Raw genomic sequence first — 22,891 nt, forward strand, 5'->3', positions numbered from 1 at the left:
TATTAACAGAAAACATTTAATTCAAAATGGAATTTCAATATACAGCTAACATTTGGAACAATTTCATTAATATACATTCATTAATACTTATTGTATGGAACATATTAATGTATTCGCTTTGGTACTATTTAAGGTAGTTGCACGTCTTTTCAAGCCTTCTAAATAAACTTCTCTGTTGAATAATCCAGCTGCCAAAGGAATCCTAAAAGAAATAAATTTAATTAATTCCTGAATTTTTTATTATGAAATAGTTTAATACAGAAAATCCTTAAATTAAGCTCAAAAGAACCCTTTTGGTCTAAATCGCACAGCGTTTTCGTAATAAATATTTCATCTTCAGTGGAGCTACTAAGTTGATACATGTTTAAAACCACTAAATACATGGGTGAAAAACCTTTCAATGTTATTAAACTAGTATCAGTTTCATGGATGGTGATAATTTTATAGGATGTTAAAATTTTAAGTAGATTCACTCAACGATGATTTCTGATCCGAATACGTAATCTCTAAGCGGATTTTAGGTAGCAGCTAATCAGTATAACTGATTTAACTGAAGATAAAACTATTCCCACGTCGAAAGCACATCACGAAATGACACTAATTATCAACGATAAGATGAGAACCGGGACTACTTATAGTGTTTTTAACAATTACTTATGAAGATTTCAATCACGGTTTGAATATGTGCCAGTTTGTCGGTTTTTGTACCGTACTCCTAAGTACCTTTGTACCTAAAAACCTTTGGTTTTGGCCCTGAAAACTAGGGTTATCAACTTGTCACACATCGAGTTCAGAGACAAGGGACTAAAAAAGCTGAGATCTATATTACAAGAGAACTCCTATCCTATAGGGCTGTTAAATAAACTCATTTTCGGTTCTCCTTTTCCTTCGCGTTTTTCTGACAACCAAAATTTTCATAACAATGAGGTCCGACAATTGACATTGACACAGAACACATCAGTGATACCATCTAAAATAACTTATGGTTGCCTGCCCTACATTCCAGTTCTGACACCGAAGCTAATGAACATCTTCAAAAATGTTAGTGGTTTAAAAATTACAACCAAAAATGTGAAAACGTCATCGAATGTTGTTTATTCTATACCGTGTAATAATTGTAACAAAATATATATAGGAGAATCATCTCGTAATTTTCACAGTAGGGTGATCTCACATCGTAGCGATATAAAAACCAAAAAAATAAATGCATGTGCATTGTCAGAACATGCATTAACGTTGAAACATGAATTTAATTTCGAGGATTCCTGTATTTTGGCAAAGGAAAAGAACCATTCAAAACGTGTTTTCTTGGAAATGTGTTCCATAAAATCTAGTACATCTTGAATCAATAAAAAGTCAGACATAGATAAACTGAGAGACATTTATTGTTACTTACTGGAAAAAACATCCAAAATAAAATTAATATCTACCTGTACCCACACAAATTACACTTATATGCATAACATGTTGCATACCATTAAGACAGGTTTAAAAATTAAAATCACCTAAGATGGGCCACTAGTATTTCTTAAAAAGAAATATAATATTAAGTACACCTAATTACTTTTTAATCATAGGGTTTTTTCTTTTTGTTCTCTATGTGTCATAGTTAAAACACACCAGTAAAAGATGACAAACAAAATTTTTACTATCTGTACCTAAATTTTAAAGAATTTTAAAATGTATTTTGTCCATTATTTTATATTTTATATGTGTGTTATTAATGTTGAGTGTCTATGCTTTTACAAATAATCTCAACGACTAGTAAGTTGCACTGAAGATTTGTGATATTTTATAAATATTTACATTTTTTTTTCTTATTACAGTGTCTTGAAAAAGGAATAAAACCATTCCGAAAGCTAGAAAAAAAGTCATATGAGTGTTTCATTAACATCCCGGCCAATTTTCTGACTGCAACCCTAATAAACTGTGTTGTTTGTTTATATTGACAGTCACTAATATCCAGTAATTCTTGTATATATATATATATATATATATATATATATATATATATATATATATATATATATAACAATAATAAATATAAGTTTTAGAATTGTAATTTGTGCGATAAAAATATGTTAAAAAAAAATTCAACGCTCAACACGACTACATGGTTGTAGTCCATGTGACACACAACTTCTGTGAGAAACGGTTTATTTATATATTGTATAAAATATGTAAATTTATATTGCAACAGAATTTTGTGTTATAAAGAAACTCTATAATTATTATTATTTTTGATATTGTAGAACCGATGGGTTAACTTTCAGATATTCTTGCATGGCGCCCATCATTGCATATTCCTAAAATCTACTGGGAATAGATCATTGTAGACCAGACAACAGCGATTCTCCCCCTGTGCGTTCTAACATACCCCAGAGACGTCTCAAATCTCTATTTAATTTTATTTGTTTTTGGTTGAGTTTACCGAAAGTACAAGCTGAATATAGCCACAAATGTGAAAAATATTTCGCTTTGGCAGTATTGGCATGTTTTTATAATGCATATGTTGTATGCTTCAAATATAAAGAGATAAAGCTTTTAAAAAGTACATATCGATTATACTATTTTATGAATTCTGCAATTTTTAATTTATATGAAGCAATAACGAGTAAATACTTTCTCTTTCGAGTCTCTTTCGAGATTAATTGCAAACATCTGTTGTAATCTGGCAACTGCTGATTTGACGATTGCCAAATCTATCCTCTAATCTATCAAAGGGTAATTGCTAAAAAATTTCTAATAATTAACTGCACTTAATCTCCAAAGAAACAAATATTTACTCATTGTTGTTTTATATAAATCAAAAATTGCAGAATTCATAACATAATATAAACAAAAATGTACTTTTCTAAAGCTTTATCTTTTTATATTTGAAGAATACAGCATCTACATTATAAAAACATGCCAACACTGCTATACCGAAATTTTTTTGTCCCATGTTTGACATTTGCAGCTATAATCAGCTTGTACTTTCGGTAAACTCAACTTTTTTTTGTGAGTTAATTGTCACAATATATGGGCTAAAGCCCTGAGTTGTTACAATAAATTTTGGCACCCAACGTGGGGCTATTTCTTTGTAATAATATATTTTAAAACAGTGACCTTGACCTGTCAACACGTAGAACTAATCAGACAAACTCCTTGATAAGACTTGATAAAGTTATTATATACGTTTTAAATTAGTAAGTTTTGTTATTGTCACCTAATTTTATATCAAATAATCAAAAACTTATACTTACGTATCTAAACCAGGTCGAAGATGAGCTTTAAAGACTCCCCAGACAGGTTTGTGATCGGAAGTTGTTATAGAAGGAACTGAATCGTATACCAAACATTGCAGAGGTGGATTTTCGAGAGCACCACTAAATCTCCGGCAGTTTTTTTGCTTGAACAATATTCGGTCTGTGTAGGCAGGCGTTCGATTTTTAGATGATGAGTCGAAATTTTGTGTTCCCGGATCATACTAAAATAAAAAAAAAAGATACAGTTAAATAGTTTATCTGTAATAAAACATTACACAAAGTTTTGTGGTGTTGTAAAACTAATTAATTACCAACATTCGCATGCGTTTTAAGCAATTTGAGAATATTTTCCCAAATTATTCATTATAATTTGCTGTCTGTTAGGGGTTTTAAGAAACTCCTAAGGTTGGATAATTCTATTTCAAAATCTTCTAGATATACCGGTCTATTTAGTTGCCTTTATAAAAATGAAGTGCTCTTGTACTCCGGTTAGACTAACATTTAGGCAGAGTGTCGAAATGTTGTGGGCCTAATTATTTGAAAGAAGTTTCAAATTCAAAATATCGTCGCCCAGTGCTAAGTGTCGCCCAGTGCTATGCACCTACTGAAGTTTCGCAGCGAGAACAAGAGACTGGAGTATTTAATAAAATGTCATGGTATTGACGATTGAAAAGGAGTCGGGCGATCTATTAGTAGACTTCTCTGCTAACCACGACCTTGTTATAGAAAAACCTTTACACCTCCACACTTTAACTGCCGTAAAATGACTACGGTTTCCCCTGACCATATAACACAAAACCAAATAAACCATATTGCTGTCCACTGCAAGTCAGTAGCTCACTGGAAAATGTCAGAAATAAGCGAGAGCTGATATTGGTAGGGAGCACCACTCAGTGATGGTACCTTTTCATCTGAAAATACTAGCAAATAATCTTAAGACGTTGGAGTTAATAGATCGGCGCTTGGATACTGGAAAATTAAAACTTCCGTAAATAAAAGACAGATTCGTTCTTGAATTAAGAAACCGTTTTGACATTTCTTCCAAAGTTAAAAGACTTTGAAAGAGATAAAAGCTGCTTATATAGGAATAAAGGAAAGTATCTTGGGCTTTAAAAATCTCAAGAGAAAGGATCGAATGTCAGAAGATGACATAAGTAAGGAAATAAATTAAATCAATAAATAAAATATACACTGGGAGAGACTGTTGATAGTTTGGTTCTACAAAGTTGTATACTCGTAACATCACTAAAAAGCTTGCGAATGGGAAATTCTATAGGCGTAGACAAGCGAAAAGTAAAGAGAGTGTGCTATTAACAACTCAACAAGTGGGAGGAACTTTTAAACCGACAGTATAATGGGAAAGAATGGAAGTCAGCAGAAGCTTTTCCGCCAGATCAGGAGATATCTCTGGAGATCTCTTCTGGGGAGCAAATAAGGGTGCTGTAAACCTTTATCACAGATTTGTTCTATAAAAAATCGAAAGGCCCGTGCTGCAGATAATATTCGTGCTGACCTTAAGACAGATGAATATTCCACGGTGCCGTTACTTTACTCACTAATTTAACGGATTTAACAGGAAGGAAGATCATCCGAACAATGGAAGCAAGCTATTGTTGTCAAACTTCCAAAGAGATTCCAAGGAAGGGAGATTTTACGAAGTGTAATAACTGGAGGCTATAGCCTATCCTCAGTATCCAGCAAAAGTTTTACCCGGATTATACAGTACATGGTTAAATAGTCTGTAGAAACCAGATTACACCTTTGAAAGAAACCGTTCCAAGAAACCCATTTTATTCTTCTTGGACGCTGCTATGAGGAAGGTCATGAAAACCAGAAGAAGGTATGTCAATGTGATATATGATCCCCACATGATTTGCATAAGATTTTTAACTAAACACAAACCTCAGTTTTTAACTGAAAGAAATCTTTTCTGTTATCCTTAAAGTTCAAATATGTATCTGTTTCGAACTAATTCCGACATATATTGAATTTATTATCGTATAAAAGCGAGTCTTTCAACAGGAGAAACACAGAGAGTGACTGTCACAAGGTAAATAGAGTGTTAAGTCACTTAGATGATGGCCTCGCTCCATGGAAGACCCTCCCCAATGGTTGTAGGAGAGGATGGTTCCCGCAGGATGAACATCGGAGTAAGTATCCTACGAACAATTAGCTTCCAGTTGAGCACTGGAGTAATTCATTTGTTCATTCATTTGAGACGAAATAGCTTTTGTTTGACGCGGTTCTGTTAATCTGCTGTTTTTTGTTGAGAGGCCATGGTGAAACAGAGGTTAATAAGAGCATGATCCGGTGCCAGTAGTCGAGGATACGAAGCCGATTCATCTATTTATCGTAAGTTACTTCTCACCTATATTCTCCCCGAAACAGGAACCCACATATATGTTTTACAACTACAAGCCCCACCAGTTTACTTGAGCTAGCAACTTTGGAAGTTTGGACAATTTTTGTTCGGCGTTAAACTAAATTATAAATTTTCTTCATTTCTTTATTCTTAAAAATAATGATTAATTGTTTTTGTTTATTTTTTAGAACACATTGAACAATTTTAATAGTGTTTTTCCAATTCATTGAAATGGGTTGTTGACGCTCTGTAGTCGAAATAAAATAGTCGCTGCGCCTTTTTTGCAGCGGTTTGTAAAGAATAATGTCGCGTATATCAGATATAAGTAGAGAACACAGACTTGATCTTAATACGAAGAAAACAAAGTACATGGTAGTCAGTAAGCGCGAAATATTAAATACACAGCTTTTGGTTAACCAACATCCAATTGACAGAGTGGACAGCTACACATACCTTGGTACCAACATTAACAGCCAATGGGATCACTCCAGTGAAATAAAACAACGCATAGGAAAAGCGAGATCGGCGTTCATAATAATGAAGTCTCTTTTGAGAAGTCACGATTTACCACTTGCTACCAAAATCTCTCTCATTAGATGCTATGTATTTTCTACGTTATTATACGGAGTAGAGGCCTGGACACTTTCCGAAGCTTCTTTAAAAAAACTCGAGGCATTCGAGATGTGGTGTTACAGACGTATTTTAAGAATTTCATGGGTGGATCGTGTGACTAATGTTGAAGTCCTACGTAGAATAGGCAAGGAATGCGAGATTATTAACACCATCAAAGAGCACAAACTAGAATATCTTGGCCATGTTATGAGGAATGAACAGAGATACGGCTTGTTGCAACTCATTCTTCAGGGCAAGGTATTTGGAAAGAGAGGACCAGGGAGAAGAAGAATATCTTGGCTTCAAAACCTAAGAAAGTGGTTTAATACATCGACAACCGGACTATTCAGAATAGCAGCAAGCAAAGTTAAGGTAGCCATGTTAATCGCCAACATCCGGAACGGATAGGCATCGTAAGAATGAGAAGAAGCCGCGCCTTTTTTGCAGGGTCTTTAAAGGAATTATTTAAAACATTACCAAATACCCAACGGGATTTTTTATTCTTCTTCTTCTTCTTAACGTGCCCTATCAAGTCTCCTTGACGTTGGCGATTAACATGGCGAAACTGTCTCTGTCTTAAGCTATTCTAAAGAGTTGCTCAGCTTTCCTCATTCCTGTGCACTCCCTGATATTCTTCAACCAAGAGGCCTGCTTTCTACCAATTCCTCTGCGTTCTTCGATTTTACCCATCATAATAAGAATATTATATCGGTATCCCCTTACTACGTGCCCAAAATAGGTCATCTTTCTACATTTGATGTTATCAAGCAGCTCGCGAGCAGCATTTGCTCTCTCAAGGACTGCCACATTTGTCAGCATAGCGGACCATGGAATTTTTAGTATACGTCTGTGCAGCCACATTTCAAAGGCCTCCAGACGATTAATGGTGGATATTTTTAATGTCCATGCTTCGACACCGTATAAGAGGACTGACTAAATGTAGCATTTAACCATGCGCTTTCGAAGTTGAAGTTGCAAGTTATCATTACAGAAGAATGACTTCATTTTTAAAAATGTCGTGCGAGCTATCTCGATTCTACGTTTTATCTCTTGATCTGATTTTTATTACTACAGAAATTTTGTAAAGCGGTCATAAAATAATATCGTAAGATATATTCGAAAAGAAATGAGTGACTATACTAGATGTTTTACAAAATTTACCAAAATAACAAGAAAATACATAAACTGTAACGTGGCGATTTGTTACATCTGTAGCTTCTCACTTCTACACTTCTCAAGAAACTGGAAGCCTTTGGAATCTGGGTATATCGGAGAATCCTACGAATAAGTTGAGTGGATAGAGTTCGTATCGAAGTTGTTTTGCATCGGATGGGAAAAGTTACGGAAGTCGTCAAAACAGTTAAAAATCGCAAACTTGAATATTTTGGCCATGTTATGCACCACCCAGAGAGATATAATATACTCCATTTAATAATACAAGGCAAGGTAGACGGAAGAAAAGGGGCAGGTCGAAGAAGAACGTCATGGCTTAGAAACCTGAGAGATTGGTGTAACAGATTCTCTGCATCTCTTTTCCGAGCTGCCGTCAACAAAATTACTATAGCGAATTTGATAGCCAACGCTCGATAATCGAGCTCGGCACATGAAGAAGAAGAAGTCTCATATTAGCCCATCTTTAACTAAATACTATCACACCGAAAACTTACTTTGTACGTTGGTGGAAAAGTAATTTTAGCTTCGTTAAAGCCACGGAATGCCGCACCGTCTGCTAAAACCGAACAAAGTTGGTCGTGATGCATGTAGCCATGAGGTAGATGTGCCGGTAGGGGAAAACTAGTATTGGATAACCATTCAAGTACTTTTGCTCTCGGTGTTGCTAATCTGAAGTTCAAATCACCAAACCAGAAGACGTAGTCGAAATTCTGTGTTATATCTAAAATGAAAGACTGCTAATTAATGATTCGGTGTTGATTCATTTAAGAAAGTTAATATGATTTGTGTTTAAGAATCAATGATACAGTGAAGAAATGAAGATCTTTTAAATATAATCTTTAAATACAAGGTTACTAACTAAGCCTTTAGATTTAAGTATGACTTTCACAGGTCTTCTTTGGTCATACCAAGGTTGGTAAAAAAGTTTATTATAATGAGAAATAAATCACTCTACAGTTATAGGTAAATTTATTTACTAACACCAATAAGAATATATATATATATATATATATATATATATATATATATATATATATATATATATATATATATATATATATATATATATATATATGTTCTTGGAAAAGGTTTTAGTAACTAGGTGAGTATTTATATATATCAAAATATCCATATATATATATATATATATATATATATATATATATATATATATAATATTACACTATAATATATTTTTTACCGTCGTCTCTCCGTCTCCAGGTTCCATTCTTTTCTATTTAAGGCACCATCCTTTACCAAGTTTCTTGCGGTTATAGCTCCAGAGAAGAGAATTTAGGGTGCGGATAGTTACTCTGTCGTTGTCAATTATACTTTGTTAATTCTACTACGTATTTCGTCCTCGCTATTTCCTTATTTATTAATGACATAATATATTACATATACATATGTACAGATACATATTTACTTTTCTCTACACCTTTTATCCGTATTTAAAATTAGATCTTTTATTTCACTGTTTCCGACCACCAGATATTCATACTTAGATATTTTCATCAGTCAACACCGCAAAATTGAAGATATTCGTGGTAAACCGAAATGTTCTTATTGCCGACTTCTTCTTTTAGCTTGCTATATTCTTGCTGATTAATTTGCTACACATTTTTCTTTATTGAGTAAGATAAAAGCGGCTTCTTTAATTTTTCAAAAGATTTACAATGTTGATTGGATTCTTGTTAAAGAGATATACATCTCTTCAACAAGGAAGACAAATCGGACCAGAAAAATTACAGACAAATTAATTTATTAAACACAACTCTAAAATTAACAACCAAAGTGATAACAAATAAACTGAATGAAATTTTAACACTAGCAGCAGAACAACAAAGTTTTAGGTTGGGAAGAGCATGCACCGACGCTATATTTATAATAAGGCAAGTGCAAGAGAAATCATTAGAATAAACAAACCGGCATATCTATGTTTCGTGGACCTTAAGAAGGCATTTAACCGGGTAAAATTAAAGGACGTTATCCACTTATTGTACGCAAGGAGAGATACCTCTAGGTATAATTAAAACAATCGACAATATCTACCAAAACAACACAATAATTTAAAAGCGGAAGAAGAACTAACTGACCCTATTGAAGCTGACAATGTGATAAGACAGGGAGATTTCCTGAGTCCTCTATTGTTTATAGAGATAAAGACGGAAAGAGACAGTTCCCTAATAGGAAGACGATTAGTAGAAGGACCAAGAAAACGATGCGACAACTCACTGGGGGTACATTGTAAAACCGACGGAGTCATGAAAATGTATGTACCAAACCCAACATCAGAATGTAGCAAGCTGTGGTTGTAATACTAAAATTAGAAGTCATCAACAAGAATATACCAACATTAGCGGATTAATAGAAAGTCAGAGATACATCATCTATAATATACAACACACAATACATAAACATATAATACTTCAATACATAATACATAAACATACATAAAAATCAGAATCCTGAGGGGACAAACACACAATACATACACATATAATACATAAACACAAAATAATCACAATTTGATATCTTCCTGGTGGTACAAACATCACTCTTAGAATGTTCAACTAAAAACATGGCTATTTGCCTACAAGATCGAGACCAAGTAAGTCACCCGTCAATTTGGAAAACCTAAACGCCAAACAACTCTTGATTATAGTACCAGTTCACTAATTTTCCTAGTTTTTGTTTTTTTATGGTTCCATATTTGATCTGAAATGCAAATAAATAAAATACCTATTTGTCAATATTCAACAGTGAGACAGTCTAGTGTTGTACCTAATTTTATGTCTCACTGTTAGACATCCGGCCTCGACCGCATTTTGTAATGCATGTTATGTAAAAAAAAATTGGATCCACAAGAATTAAATATATTTCAAAACTTCATAAATATTACTTACCCTGACGTAAATAACCTATTAGAATATTTAGTTATATTTGGAGTGTTGTAACAAAACAGATGTCGTTCGGCAACAGACCTGCACCCATTCGCTGTAAAGTTAATGTGATACTGGCCCAAAGGAATTGCATCGATAGTAGACTCATTCTGACAAACGGCTAGACGAATTGGATATAAGGAGGGAGCGAAAACAAATTGTCCCACTGTAGGACTTGTCTCACTATTGATCCCTCTCCTCTACGGATTCTCGTATCGCTTTATAATAAAACTTTATCAATATAATGATAAAGTAGACACGTAAGAATTATAAATAGCACCACGAAATAAGAAGTGTGGTAACTAAATGAGCGGATACGGATACAGTGAGGCAAAGACTAATCTCTTTGTACTTGAGCAACCGGAGTTTCAGGGTTCGTATAGGACAACTCCTGTCCGAGCTGGGGAACCCGGAGCCTGGAGTACCACAGGGAGTGGTCCTGTCACCTCTGCTGTACACAATATAAACAGCCGACGTTCCAAGAACACCAGGAACTTTACTAAGAAACATGGACATAGCTGTAAACAATCTGCAAACAGCATTACAAGATATCGAAGATTGGAGTTTAAAATCCGAAAATCCCCTTAAACTCCGAAAAGATGCAGACAGTACTCTTCAAAAAGAGGCACCAACAACCAGAGGAACAATTACCAGTGCAAAACATCCCCATCGAGTGGAAAAGCGAAGCAAAATACCTAGGAGTCATCATGGATAAAGGGTTAACATTCAAAAAACACGTAGACGCTACAATACAAAAAGCAAACATAGCAAAAGCGTCAATAAGAGGACTCATAGGAAGAAAAAGCAAACTGCGGATGAAAACAAACATAAGATTAATAAACAGTATAATTCTTCCTATACTGACATATGCATTTCTCGCATGGGGACACATGCAATAGTACAAAAAAGAGAATACAAGCGGCACATAACAGCAGCCTAAGAGAAGTAGCCAACGTACCGAGATACGTTGCCGGAAGATTCCTATTTAAAAAACTACAACAAATTAGAGTGACTGAAATAATGAAAGATAAAGCCAGGCAAAGTTCACGGAATTGGAGAACCATCCAAGTCACATATTGCGAGAGACCATGAGATACTACGATTTCCACCTATCAAAAACCCAAATAACAAATAATGGAATAAAAATAAAATAAAACCAGAGAGAGAACAAACAAAAATACCAAAGAGAAAACAAAAATCACCAGAGAAAAAATAAAACAAAAACAATAACAACAATACACAAAAGTGGATAGTTCGTAGCTCTATAAAATCGTGAACAAGCGCAGCACAGTGTAGGCCCAGGTAATTTGATTATATTTATATACATACACTAATTATGATTTTATGTTTCAGGACATAAAAAAAAATTACAAAAAACACAAAAAAAACGGATTCGGCCACCAAAAAAAAAATACGACAAAAATCAGCAAAAGCCAACAAAAAAATATTAACAAAGACCATAAAAACCCGGGCACGTAGGGCCCAACCCCTTGATCACCAAGTCTCCGAACAAGGCCTAGCTCAGAGAAGAGACTTGGGACTCAAGTAAGCAACTTCAGTTTCGCAGATAAGTCACATATTACCCAGGACTCCCACATGAAGAGCGTTTCGCGCATCAGAGTGCTATAGGAGGAAATGGATGATCTGGAGCATTATAGCGAGGTGGAGTGATTCCTGTTTATAACTCGAGTCAATACACCTCGCTCCAATGAATTGTTACACCCGAACGTAATTCTTAAGGGTGAACATGTCTCACAGGCTGGGTTTAATTAAATTGCTAGCTTCAGAAAAATAACTTGATTTAACAATTTCATATTTAAATTGATTTAATAATTTCAAATGTTAAATCACTTGAAATTCCAACTAAAGTAACATAACAATTGACTATTAAATTTTTTTCAAAATAGGAAACTTTTCCTATTTAATCCGATTATGTATCTGTAAGGGTTTAAGAAATAACAATATGGTAATAGTAAATAAATTTTCACCACCCTGTAGTCTTAACGCATGGCAGGCACCATCGGGCTTAAGGAAGGTAAGTAGGTCCAAAAGTACAGTAGTGGCCTTAATACAATGGTTCTTAACCTTTTCAAAGCTGGGGAACACTTGACAAATTTTGAAAAAGTCGCGGAACACCATTGTGTTATTTTATAGGAAACACTAAATAAGGGGTGCAAATGTAAATAAAACACGTTCTTTAACTGCAAATACATGCAAAAACAAAATATAAGAATAAAAACATATTCTAAATATAGAAATTAACAAAAAATATGTAGATTAGTAAATACATTAAGAAGTTAGATGTATGGGCATAACTAACATAATAACATAAAAATTACATAAATTTAGTGCGACACTTGAGACTGATGACTTTTGCAAATTTTAGCAATGTCCGGTCTAATATACCATAACGCTACCCTCATTTCTTCATCAATATTCCCAGGTCTTTCACGTTTCTTTGTTTTCATGTTTGTGAAGGTTGAAAAACCTAATTCACACAAGTATGAAGTTGCAAACTGTAGTAATACCTTTAATGCTCTTGTAGAAAGAAGTGAGTGTTCAGCTTGCACAGAAATCCAAAATTCTCCAAGTGACATTTCAGAAAACTTTAGTTTCAGAGTGCGATCCGTTGACAAGCCTACTAACTCTTCTTCCTCTTGTAATGATAGCTGGTATTTCGACATATTAATCAAGATAAAAGGATTTCGTAATCGTAATTATCTTTATATAGGGAAGGAAAGTAGTGATCAATTTTTTCTCCTAATAGCGTCAAATGTTCAATGATAACGGATTTCATCTCTTCAATATTTGCGCTAATACTGGGAAACATATCCAATGTACCTTTTTCTAATATGCGATTTTTCCAAAGAGATATTTTCTTTTGAAACCCTGATAATTTGTCAGGACAAGACAAAATATTTTCAGATTTTCCATGGACACTCGTGTTAATATTATTGAGATATTTAAAAATGTCAGTCAAATATCCTAATTTGGCAAGCCAAATATTATTTTCTAAGTATATTGCAAATTTATCTGTTGTTGCACCTTCTCCTTTGAAAAAATGCTAACAATTCGCATTTAAGTTTTAAAACTCGATTCAAGACTTTTCCTCTGCTTAACCACCTAACTTCAGTATGCAAAAGCAAAACTTCGTGCTTCCATTGCAGAATAAAGCTGTTTAAAAAGGCGTGTTCTTAATGGCCTTGATTTTATGTAATTGACCATTCCCACTACTTGATCTAACACAGGTTTTAAAGCATTTGACAACGTTTTGCACACTAGTGATTCTCTGTGCAAGAAACAATGCGTAATTATTATGTTTGGGTTTCTCGTTTTCGCAAGTCTAGCAAATCCCTTAACAGAGCCTAACATTGATGGTGCCCCATCTGTACAAATAACCACGCACATATTCCATGATATATTATTTTCTTCAAAAATATTTTGACCCGTTGTATGTTCAGTAAGTTCCTTACAACATAAAAACTGATTTACTATTTTGTTTTCAGAAATAAAACGAATGAATCCTATTAAGTAGGCTTTGCCGTTAAAGTTAGTGGATTCGTCAACTTGCAATGTAAAATTTTCTCGTGTCATAATACCAAAAACTGTACTTTCAATATCGTCTGACATATTTTTAATTCTATTTCTTATTGTATCGTCGGAGTGGGGAATTTTCATAATTTCTTTTTTGGCATCCTCACCAAACATAATTTTTACCATTTCTGCACATGCTGGTAATACCAAAGATTCAGCAATAGTATGCGGTTTCAACCTTATAGCTATTAATTCAGCTATTTTATAAGAAGCTAATTATTGTGCTTTGGCAGACATTTTAACAATGTTTAAACTTCTTACCTGCATTCCTTGCATGGTCAACAATCTTTGAAAATATGCTTTGCTTTTAGAACTAAGTATTGTTCTGAAGCTATTTTCTTGTGGCATTTTAAATTAATTACTATTTAAATGGGAATAAGCCACAATTAGAGGTTAAAAACATTTTTTTGAGAACGATTTTCGAAGTGGAAATTGAAACGTCAATAAACATATTTTAACCTCTAATTGTGGCTTATTCCCATTTAAATAGTAATTAATTTAGAACTAAGATTGGTATGTTTCGTTGAAAAATGGCGTTTTAGTTTAGCCGGGACCATTGCCGAATTTGATAAATTTTCACCACACACAAGACAATTTGGCATGGGACAATCTTCATCACCTTGCCATGTAAAGCCATAACTCAAATATTCTTCCGAATACTGGCGATTAACTTTTTTGGTTGGTTAGGAGATGTGAAGCTGTCCACAGAGGTACTGGTACCTGCTCCATAGTTTATATCTTGTACATCGTGAGAACTACCTTTTGTTTTAATACGGAATTTGTCCATTGCTGCAATGCGAAACAAATCTTATTTTAAAAGGTGATTAGTTACAAAAGTAAATTAACAATATTCATCGTTGTTGTTAGCTCTAAGTAGACTTATTTTTATTTAAACTTGCTGTTAAATCTTAAATAAACTAACCTAAATTACTTACCTATCAACTGGAACTTAAAGCTCAATAAAAATAGTGCGTCGTTTTCAGCGAGAAACGGTTGCGTGCACGTGACAAATCGGCCGTATTCAAGCAAAACAAATAAGCAATCTTAAGCTTGGAGATCGCACAGATCGCACCACTACCGAAGACCGAGACCAGCAGTGTTGCCAGGTACACCATAAAACAGGTAACACAATAAATACACGCATAGCATACGTCGACGAGATTGTCAAGGGAATTTTTCATTCTTCCCGATCTCTTGGAAGCGACACAATTTCACGTCGGTCTGCGAGATTAACGTATATTTTTCGCGGAACTCCGGTTAAGAATCACTGCCTTAATACATCGTTAGTATTATTTCCCATTTTATCTTACCAATGAACTTAAAAATCGAGAATGTAACATTACCGTTGTACCATAGAAGCTGATTTCTGACGTATCAGTATAGTCATATATTGAATTTACTTCACCAGATTAATATGCATTATGTAACATTCTACTCACCATATTAATCACTTTTTTGTATTATCCGATTTTAGGGAGAATATGACATCTGAAAATAAAGAGATATATATTATTAGCATAATTATAACAAAGACGAAAACGACATCAACCATTCAAACAAAGCTTTTTAGGTTTTAAAACATAAATAGTGTCAAATTGGAGGGTCTTAGGCGGTGTTTTTTAAATAAAAGGCTTAATGTACAGCAGCAAATTTACAACAAAAAATGTAAATAAAACATTTACCTATAATAAGGAAAATGGTTATAACAGTTTATTTTCTGTATTCAACACAAGCTCGATTTCTTTTTAATAGAAAATGATTTGCCATCTACAAATTGATAGGCAATTTTTACTTCTGATTTGTTCCAGTTTTTATGATGCGAGTCAATAATTTTGTGATTTACAGCAATAGTACATAAACTGCATAAAAGGAGTGTAGTATGATACCACCGAGAAATTACGCAAATTCCAGTCTGGGCATACCTTTCAATTTTACTAATGAGCGGTTACCAAGAAAATCGAAAAAGATCACTAACTTCAAAACTTGATCACTTTTAGATTCAAACTTTCATGTTTCATTGTGAGTTTCCTGTATGAGAGGGTAATGGAAGGGTGAGAGAGATGAGAAGGAGAAAAAGCAAGCAAGAACAAATAAGATATGGGAATTAAGTATACTATGTGCATGACGATTACAACATTTATCTAGTTTTACCTACTATTTACTACTTTTATATTAATTATTGTATCAAATGATATCTTAAAACAAGAAATAACCAGTGTATTAGAACAAAAAATAAAGTTGACATCAAGCAAAGATAAAAATACTGAGGAAAACTGGACAAGAATTAAAGATATATTAAAGACCGTTCATGAAACAAAATTAAGTATAGTAAAAACAAAAAGAAAATAAGGGTGGATGACAGAAGAAATACTGAGACTCATGGACTAAAGAAGAGAAATCAAAAATAAAGACAACAACGAATATAAGAGGATCCATGCAATAATCAAGCAGAAGATAAAACATGCGAAAACACAATTTCATAGTAAGAAATGTAATAAAATTGAACACTATGAAAAGAAACACAATACATTTCATCTGTAAAAGAAATTAAAAATGTTAAATACTACCCTAAAACTTACAACTAAAATTTTACAAGAACTAATGAATCAGAGGATAAGTTTAGCAGATGAGCAACATGGTTTTCGTAGTGGTAGATCGTCTACAGATGCAATATTCGTTATGGGGCAAATTACTGAGGAATCAGAGTATAATAGACCAGCATTTCTGTGTCTGATTGACTTAAAGAAAGCATTTGACAGAGTAAGACTCACAGATGTAATCCATCTTCTGTATAATAGAGAAGCTCCCCTAAATATTATAAAACCTATCGAACACATCTACCAGAACAAGAAAATGGAAGTCAGAATAAACGGACAACTTACAGAACCTATAGAAATAGGCAGCGGAATAAGATTCATTGAACCGTATGCTCTTCAATTTAATCATGGATGAAATCATCAAAAGTTTTAATAAAGGAAGAGGATACAGAATGGGAAACAAAGAAAAAATACCCTGTTACGCAGACGACGCAATATTGATAGCCCAAGATGAAGATAGTATGCAAAGACTGGTCCACAGATTTAACATAAGAGCAAAAGAATTTAATATGACAATTTCATCTAAGAAAACTAAAACAACAGTAATCAGCAAAGAACCAACCAGATGTAAAATAGAAATTGATGGCATCAGTATTGAACAGTAATGGAAATAAAATACCTTGGAATTCGACTGTCTAACTATGGAGACCTGTACAAAGAAGTGAGAGATCAAGTACAAAAACCAAATTGACTGGCAGGGTGCCTTAATAATACTATGGCGAAAATATGGCGAATAGGGCTAATATGGCGAAACAGACACATTAAAACTGAGATGAAGTCAAGAATTTATAAGGCCAGTGTTGTATGACTAATAATGACATATGCTTCAGAAACAAGAACCAACACAGCCACAACACAAAGGCTACTGGAAACGGCAGAGATGAGAGTACTCAGAAAAATTACAGAAAATACGCTGAGAGATCGAAAGAAAAGTGAAGACATTAGAAGAAAATGTAATATCGTGTAAAGTCAAGATAGTAAATATGGTAACCAACATGATAATAGCCAACGATCGATTACGATCATCGAACTAAAAGAAAAAAGATAGTAATTATATTACACTCATTGGAAGCATAACTTCCTTATCAGGGGCTACGGACGGAGTGGTGGATCGCGCAGAGATAAGATAAAAACGACTAAAACGCGATGAAATGGTAACAACAGATCGCATGACCACACACTAAGTGAAGTAGTAAACGCAGTCCCATGCGTGTTTCTTAATAAAATAAAATAAACTAAAATAAATGGAATAAAATAAAATAAATTAAAATGAAATAATTTAAATTAAAAACCATCGCTACTTGCTTAGACGATAAGAAAACTATGCTTCTCCACCTCGGTCACTCCCGGAGTGCCACGTCCCGTCTTTCAAAATATACCAAAGAACTGGAATAATTGTTCATAGCCCATTTATTTTTATAAATAACCAAAAAAATACCAATTGGTGAAACCAGAAACTGATAACTATAGGAGAAGCTACTAAAAATAGGAGTAAAACGAATTATTGCAAACAATCTTAAGAGTTGAAGTGGTATGTAACTATACTGTATTTTAAATACGAAATACATAATTTACTTGCCACTAGATCTAACTTTGGAATTAGTTTGAGTTTTTAAATTATTTATTCTTATGACAACTTCTTGTTCATAATACAGATTATTTATTATTCTTATATCCCGTGTGTCGATGTTCTTTGTTCTCAGTAGTTTTATTAACGGATTATGTTTCACTGTATCGAATGCCTTGTTATAATCTAGGAAGCAGACATAGATGTCCGGGTTTACATCTAAACATCTCTGTATTAGCACATTTACTGCATATAATCCTTCTTTGGTTCCTTGAGCATTTCTAAATCCGAACTGAGTTTGTCCAATGTCTTGTTCTAACTTTTAATATATTTTACGATGAATAATCTTTAGGAATACTTTTAGTATGTGGCACATTAGAACGATGGTAGGGTGATCGCAACATTGCCTGGTGTTTTTCTTTTCCGATATAGTCACGAATGTTGATAGAAGCCATTATTTAGGTCATATACCTGTTCTGTGTATGATATTAAATAATTCGGCAATAACATGTATATTGCAGTGGGCGATAAGTTGCAATATTTCTGTCGGTATTTCACTGGCCCTACTGCTTTCCCAGTTTTCGTTTCTTTAATTGTGTGTTTTACTTCCCTTTCTGTTATTTCTGGTCCAGTCTCTTCAACGAAATATTCGTTATCTATGTTGTCTCGTTTGTCGTTAAACAGCTACTCTATATAGTTTGCCCATACCATCAATTTGTTTTCGGTATCCATTACTGTGGCTCCCTTTTCATCAACTAGTATATTTTGTTTGTATTCTGGTCAAGATCCATAAAAGGATAAACGTAAACTAGATTACCAAAGATGAGTGGCCTCAAACAACTGAATCAAACAATGGAAACTAGTAGAACTGCTGAAATACGAAAATAACATAAGGTGAATTAACAAACAGAAGGTGAAATGGAAGAAGCTCTAACCAAACTGAAAAATAGAAAGGCTACGGGAAAATATCGAATAGCTAACAAGCTCACAAAATATGTAATTTTTTTCTTCTTTCAGTACCCTGTCCGATTATCGAACGTTGATTATCATATTGGCAATGGTAACTTTGCTTACGGCAACTCGAAATATATTAGCGGATGTCTCTTGATACCGCTCTTGGAGATTTCGGAGCCAGGACGTTCTTCTTCGGCCTATAAAATAGACAAGTACAATTAGACATCATAAAACTGATAGAAAATATAAACATACGAACCAAAACTGAATGAACGGTTCACCCAGAAACAACAGAACAAATGCAAATAATAACCGCAATCAGACAGAGAGACTAAATACGATCACAATATTCATATTGGGTATGGTGATAAAGCAAGTAAAAATGAAAAGATATCGTATCATCATCAATCAGCCAATCGCGTCCACTGCTGGACATAGGCCTCCCTCAGTTCTTTCAAGTGTTCTCTACACTGAGCCGCTTGTAGCCAGTTTCCCGCTACACGTTTTATATCATCGGTCCATCTAGTCGGTGGTCGTCCTCGGCTTCTTTTATACGTTCTGGGCCTCCATTCCATAATACGTCTCGTCCACCGTCCATCTTGTGTTCTGGCTAAGTGCCCTGCCCAGTTCCACTTAAGCGTCGTGGTTCTTTCGATGACGTCTTGATCTTTGCCTGATTTGTTGGTTTGTTATGTGGTCTTAAAGGCTCACGTTCAGCATTGCACGTTCCATGGATCGTTGTGTAACTCTGAGTTTATTCGCAGATTTTTGCGTGAGTGTTAAAGTCTCTGCTCCATAAGTTTGTACAGGCAAAACACATTGGTTATAAACCTTTCCCTTGAGACACAAGATCACAATATTCATATTGGGTATGGTGATAAAGCAAGTAAAAATGAAAAGATATCATATAGGTAATATGAAAATAAAAAATAATATGATATGTGGTAAATGAAGACAACTTACAGATGTACATGTTTAGATAAAAGCAGAAAAAGAAGGAGTATATCATTGAGAACGATAACACAAATTAACTTACTGTAAACCAAGAATGGCACACTCAAACACACTAATAATATTTAGAGCATCACCACGACCTGACGAGGGCTCAAGGAATGAGGTTGCAACGCGATTTATAAATCTCCATTGCAGTGAGACCTTGTCATGGTGGAGGGGCTTTTTATGCTCAGTAGTGATCAATAATTCTGTGAGATGAGCACACCTAAGTCCTCACAATAGAAAGTAAAAAGATTGAACTCCGGATATCAGGTAACGTTCAGCTTTAAATCCCTTGCTTGCTTCTCATGTTCTCGTGGAATCAAAAAGAACAAGGAAGAAAAAAAACTAGCAAAGAAAAGAAGCAACATAGTCTCAGTCATCCGGAAACTTAAATCTCGTTAGAATCATATTTCCGAAGATGAAAAACTACTGCAACGGAAAATCGGATGAAGCTCAAAAAGGGCCAAAAAGAACCGGGAAGAAAAAAAACTAACAAAGAAAAGAAGCAACATAGTCTCAGTCATCCGGAAACTATGGAAATAAATCTGGTTATAAGCATATTTCCGAAGATGAGAACTTATTCCAACGGAAAATCGGATGAAGCTCAACAAGGACCAAAAAAGATCTGTCGAACAAGAACTAAACAGAAGGCGCTAAAACCAATCCAAAACTTTCTCAGCGTGGAAAGATTTGCGAGAAAACAAGAGTAATGATGTGGAAAGAAAGAAGAAGAAAGTTTCTTCATTATAAATAAAAAAATAATACAGATGAATAAAGGAACGTGTATATACGACACTGTCGGAAACTATGTCGGATAGACTACACATGCACTCGTTTTCATACGTAATATTTACAGTAGGGCCTGCGTAGCGCAAGCGGTAGGATGCTTGCCTCGCACGCCGGTGGTCCGGAGTTCGAATCCTACCACCGGCAAGAACAACTAGACATTCTTAAAAATTATAGGCCCCAGGTCGACTCAGCCTGAATAAAATGAGTACCTTGGGTAAAACCAGGGGTAATAATAGGCGGTTGAAGCGTAGCACTGGCCATGTTACCTTCCTTGTATACCGTAGGCCCTAGATATAGCAGACTACCCAGCTATACTCCCAAAGCCGCGAGGCGGTATAAAACGGGAGACTATTATTATATATTTACAGTAACTCGTTGTGCGGTGTTAAGATCCATGATACCATTAGTAAGTTTCCCATATAAAGAGATGTAAGACAAGGATATACTTTATCTCCCAAATTATTTAACACTGTTTTAAAATAAGCTTTTAAGAACCTCTTCTTTTTTTTGTAGACATGACTTTGTCTGTTTTTCAATGCGCCTCCAGTAAGTTGTCGTTCCATCGTTTTCGTAGTCTTCCTACTGATCGTCTTCCCATTGGGGAACCGTCACTTGCCGACTTTACTACTCTATTTCTAGATGTATACATCGTGTCTTACCATCTATTTTTCTAATGGCGCCATATTTTGCCGCATAAAACGAAGTGTGGAAGGTACATTTGTCAATTATTTGCTTTATTCGCACGCACTGTATTGACGTAAGCAAATGCCCGAATAGAGAATACGCCTACCCGTCCACTTGTCGGTCTATGACACTCTTATGTGTCTCGTTTTTATTATATCATTAATTTCTTTTCTTTCATTCCACATTTCACTCCATCATTCTTCGTATGTCTCTTTGTGTTCCGCAGAAGTCGTTTCCCATCTGTTTTGAGAAGCTCTCCCCATGTTCCATTACAATTGTTCTTACCAAAGTATTCATTTCATTTTAGTAACCTAGATTGGCATAATAAAGGTGTTAGCATAGACGGGAAAAGATTAAACAATCTATGCTTTGCGGATGACATAATAACAGATGATTTAAAAGAGGCCGATTTAATTATAAAATAGTTGGAGTAGGCAACAAGAAAGATCGCCTGTGCACAAATTATCAAAAATCATGACTAATTTGGTACATGGGGGAACTATATCTCTACAGAACAAAATCATTGAAGCAGTCGATAAATATAAGTATCTAGGACACGAAATTAGAATAAATAGAACCAATCAAATATAGGAACTACAAAAAAAATTAGTTTGCAATCAATGCGTGATGCCAGTAATGACTCATGGCTACGAAATGCTTACACTGGCAAAGAATACCCTATATACATTAGGGTTTGCTTAAAGAAAAATGAGGAGAGCTATGCTTGCAATTCGAACTCAAGATCGCATAAGAAATACACTCATCCGACAAAGAACAAAAGTACAAGACATAATACAACAAATTACTATGCACGAAAATAGAAGTGGGCAGGACATATTGCAGATTCAAAGACAACGGGTGGTCATTAAGAACAATAAATTGGACAACCCGCGCAGACAAGAGAAGCAAAAGCAGACCGCCAACACTTTCTAGTGACGATATAAAGCGTAGAGGGATACTGGATTAAAGCAGTTCAAGACAGAGTCCAGTGGAGTAGTTTAATGGATACCTATGTCCAGCAGTGGACTCAACACCAGGCTGAGAGATGAAACGAAAGTGACAAGCTGTAAAATGTCATCCCATTAAATGTAAACAATACTATTAAGAGTGCCGATATTCAATCTGTACATTTATTCCTTTATTTTTCTAATAACCATTGACATGATCTCAAATTCTATAAAATTTGAGAAAAGTAATATTACCCAGCCTACTCCAAAAACTTTAAACATTTTTAATAAACACATAAATCATAAATATTTTTAGTGCAAACAATAAAGACCTTACATGTCCTTACTTTGTAAGGTTTGTCATTAACAAAAGTCATGTAACAACATTAAAATGTGCAGGTTATTTACAGGGCAATTATTGGAAAA

The 22,891-nt window shown here is 34.5% G+C and overlaps 1 protein-coding gene across 1 annotated transcript in view; it reads right to left on the reverse strand.

Moving 5' to 3' along the window:
* INPP5E (Inositol-3-phosphate synthase) overlaps positions 1 to 22,891 on the reverse strand; it is a 43,574-nt gene continuing 20,683 nt past the window's right edge. Inside the window, exons 6-8 of the mRNA XM_072533783.1 lie at positions 7,890 to 8,116; positions 3,246 to 3,469; positions 1 to 202 (exon numbers count right to left, since the gene is read on the reverse strand). Coding sequence (XP_072389884.1) covers positions 88 to 202; positions 3,246 to 3,469; positions 7,890 to 8,116 — 566 coding nt within the window. The 3' untranslated portion in view covers positions 1 to 87. The remainder of the gene's footprint in view (positions 203 to 3,245; positions 3,470 to 7,889; positions 8,117 to 22,891) is intronic.

The sequence above is a fragment of the Diabrotica undecimpunctata genome, chromosome 6 (assembly GCF_040954645.1).
Source record: "Diabrotica undecimpunctata isolate CICGRU chromosome 6, icDiaUnde3, whole genome shotgun sequence".
Classification (NCBI taxonomy): Eukaryota; Metazoa; Arthropoda; class Insecta; order Coleoptera; family Chrysomelidae; genus Diabrotica; species Diabrotica undecimpunctata.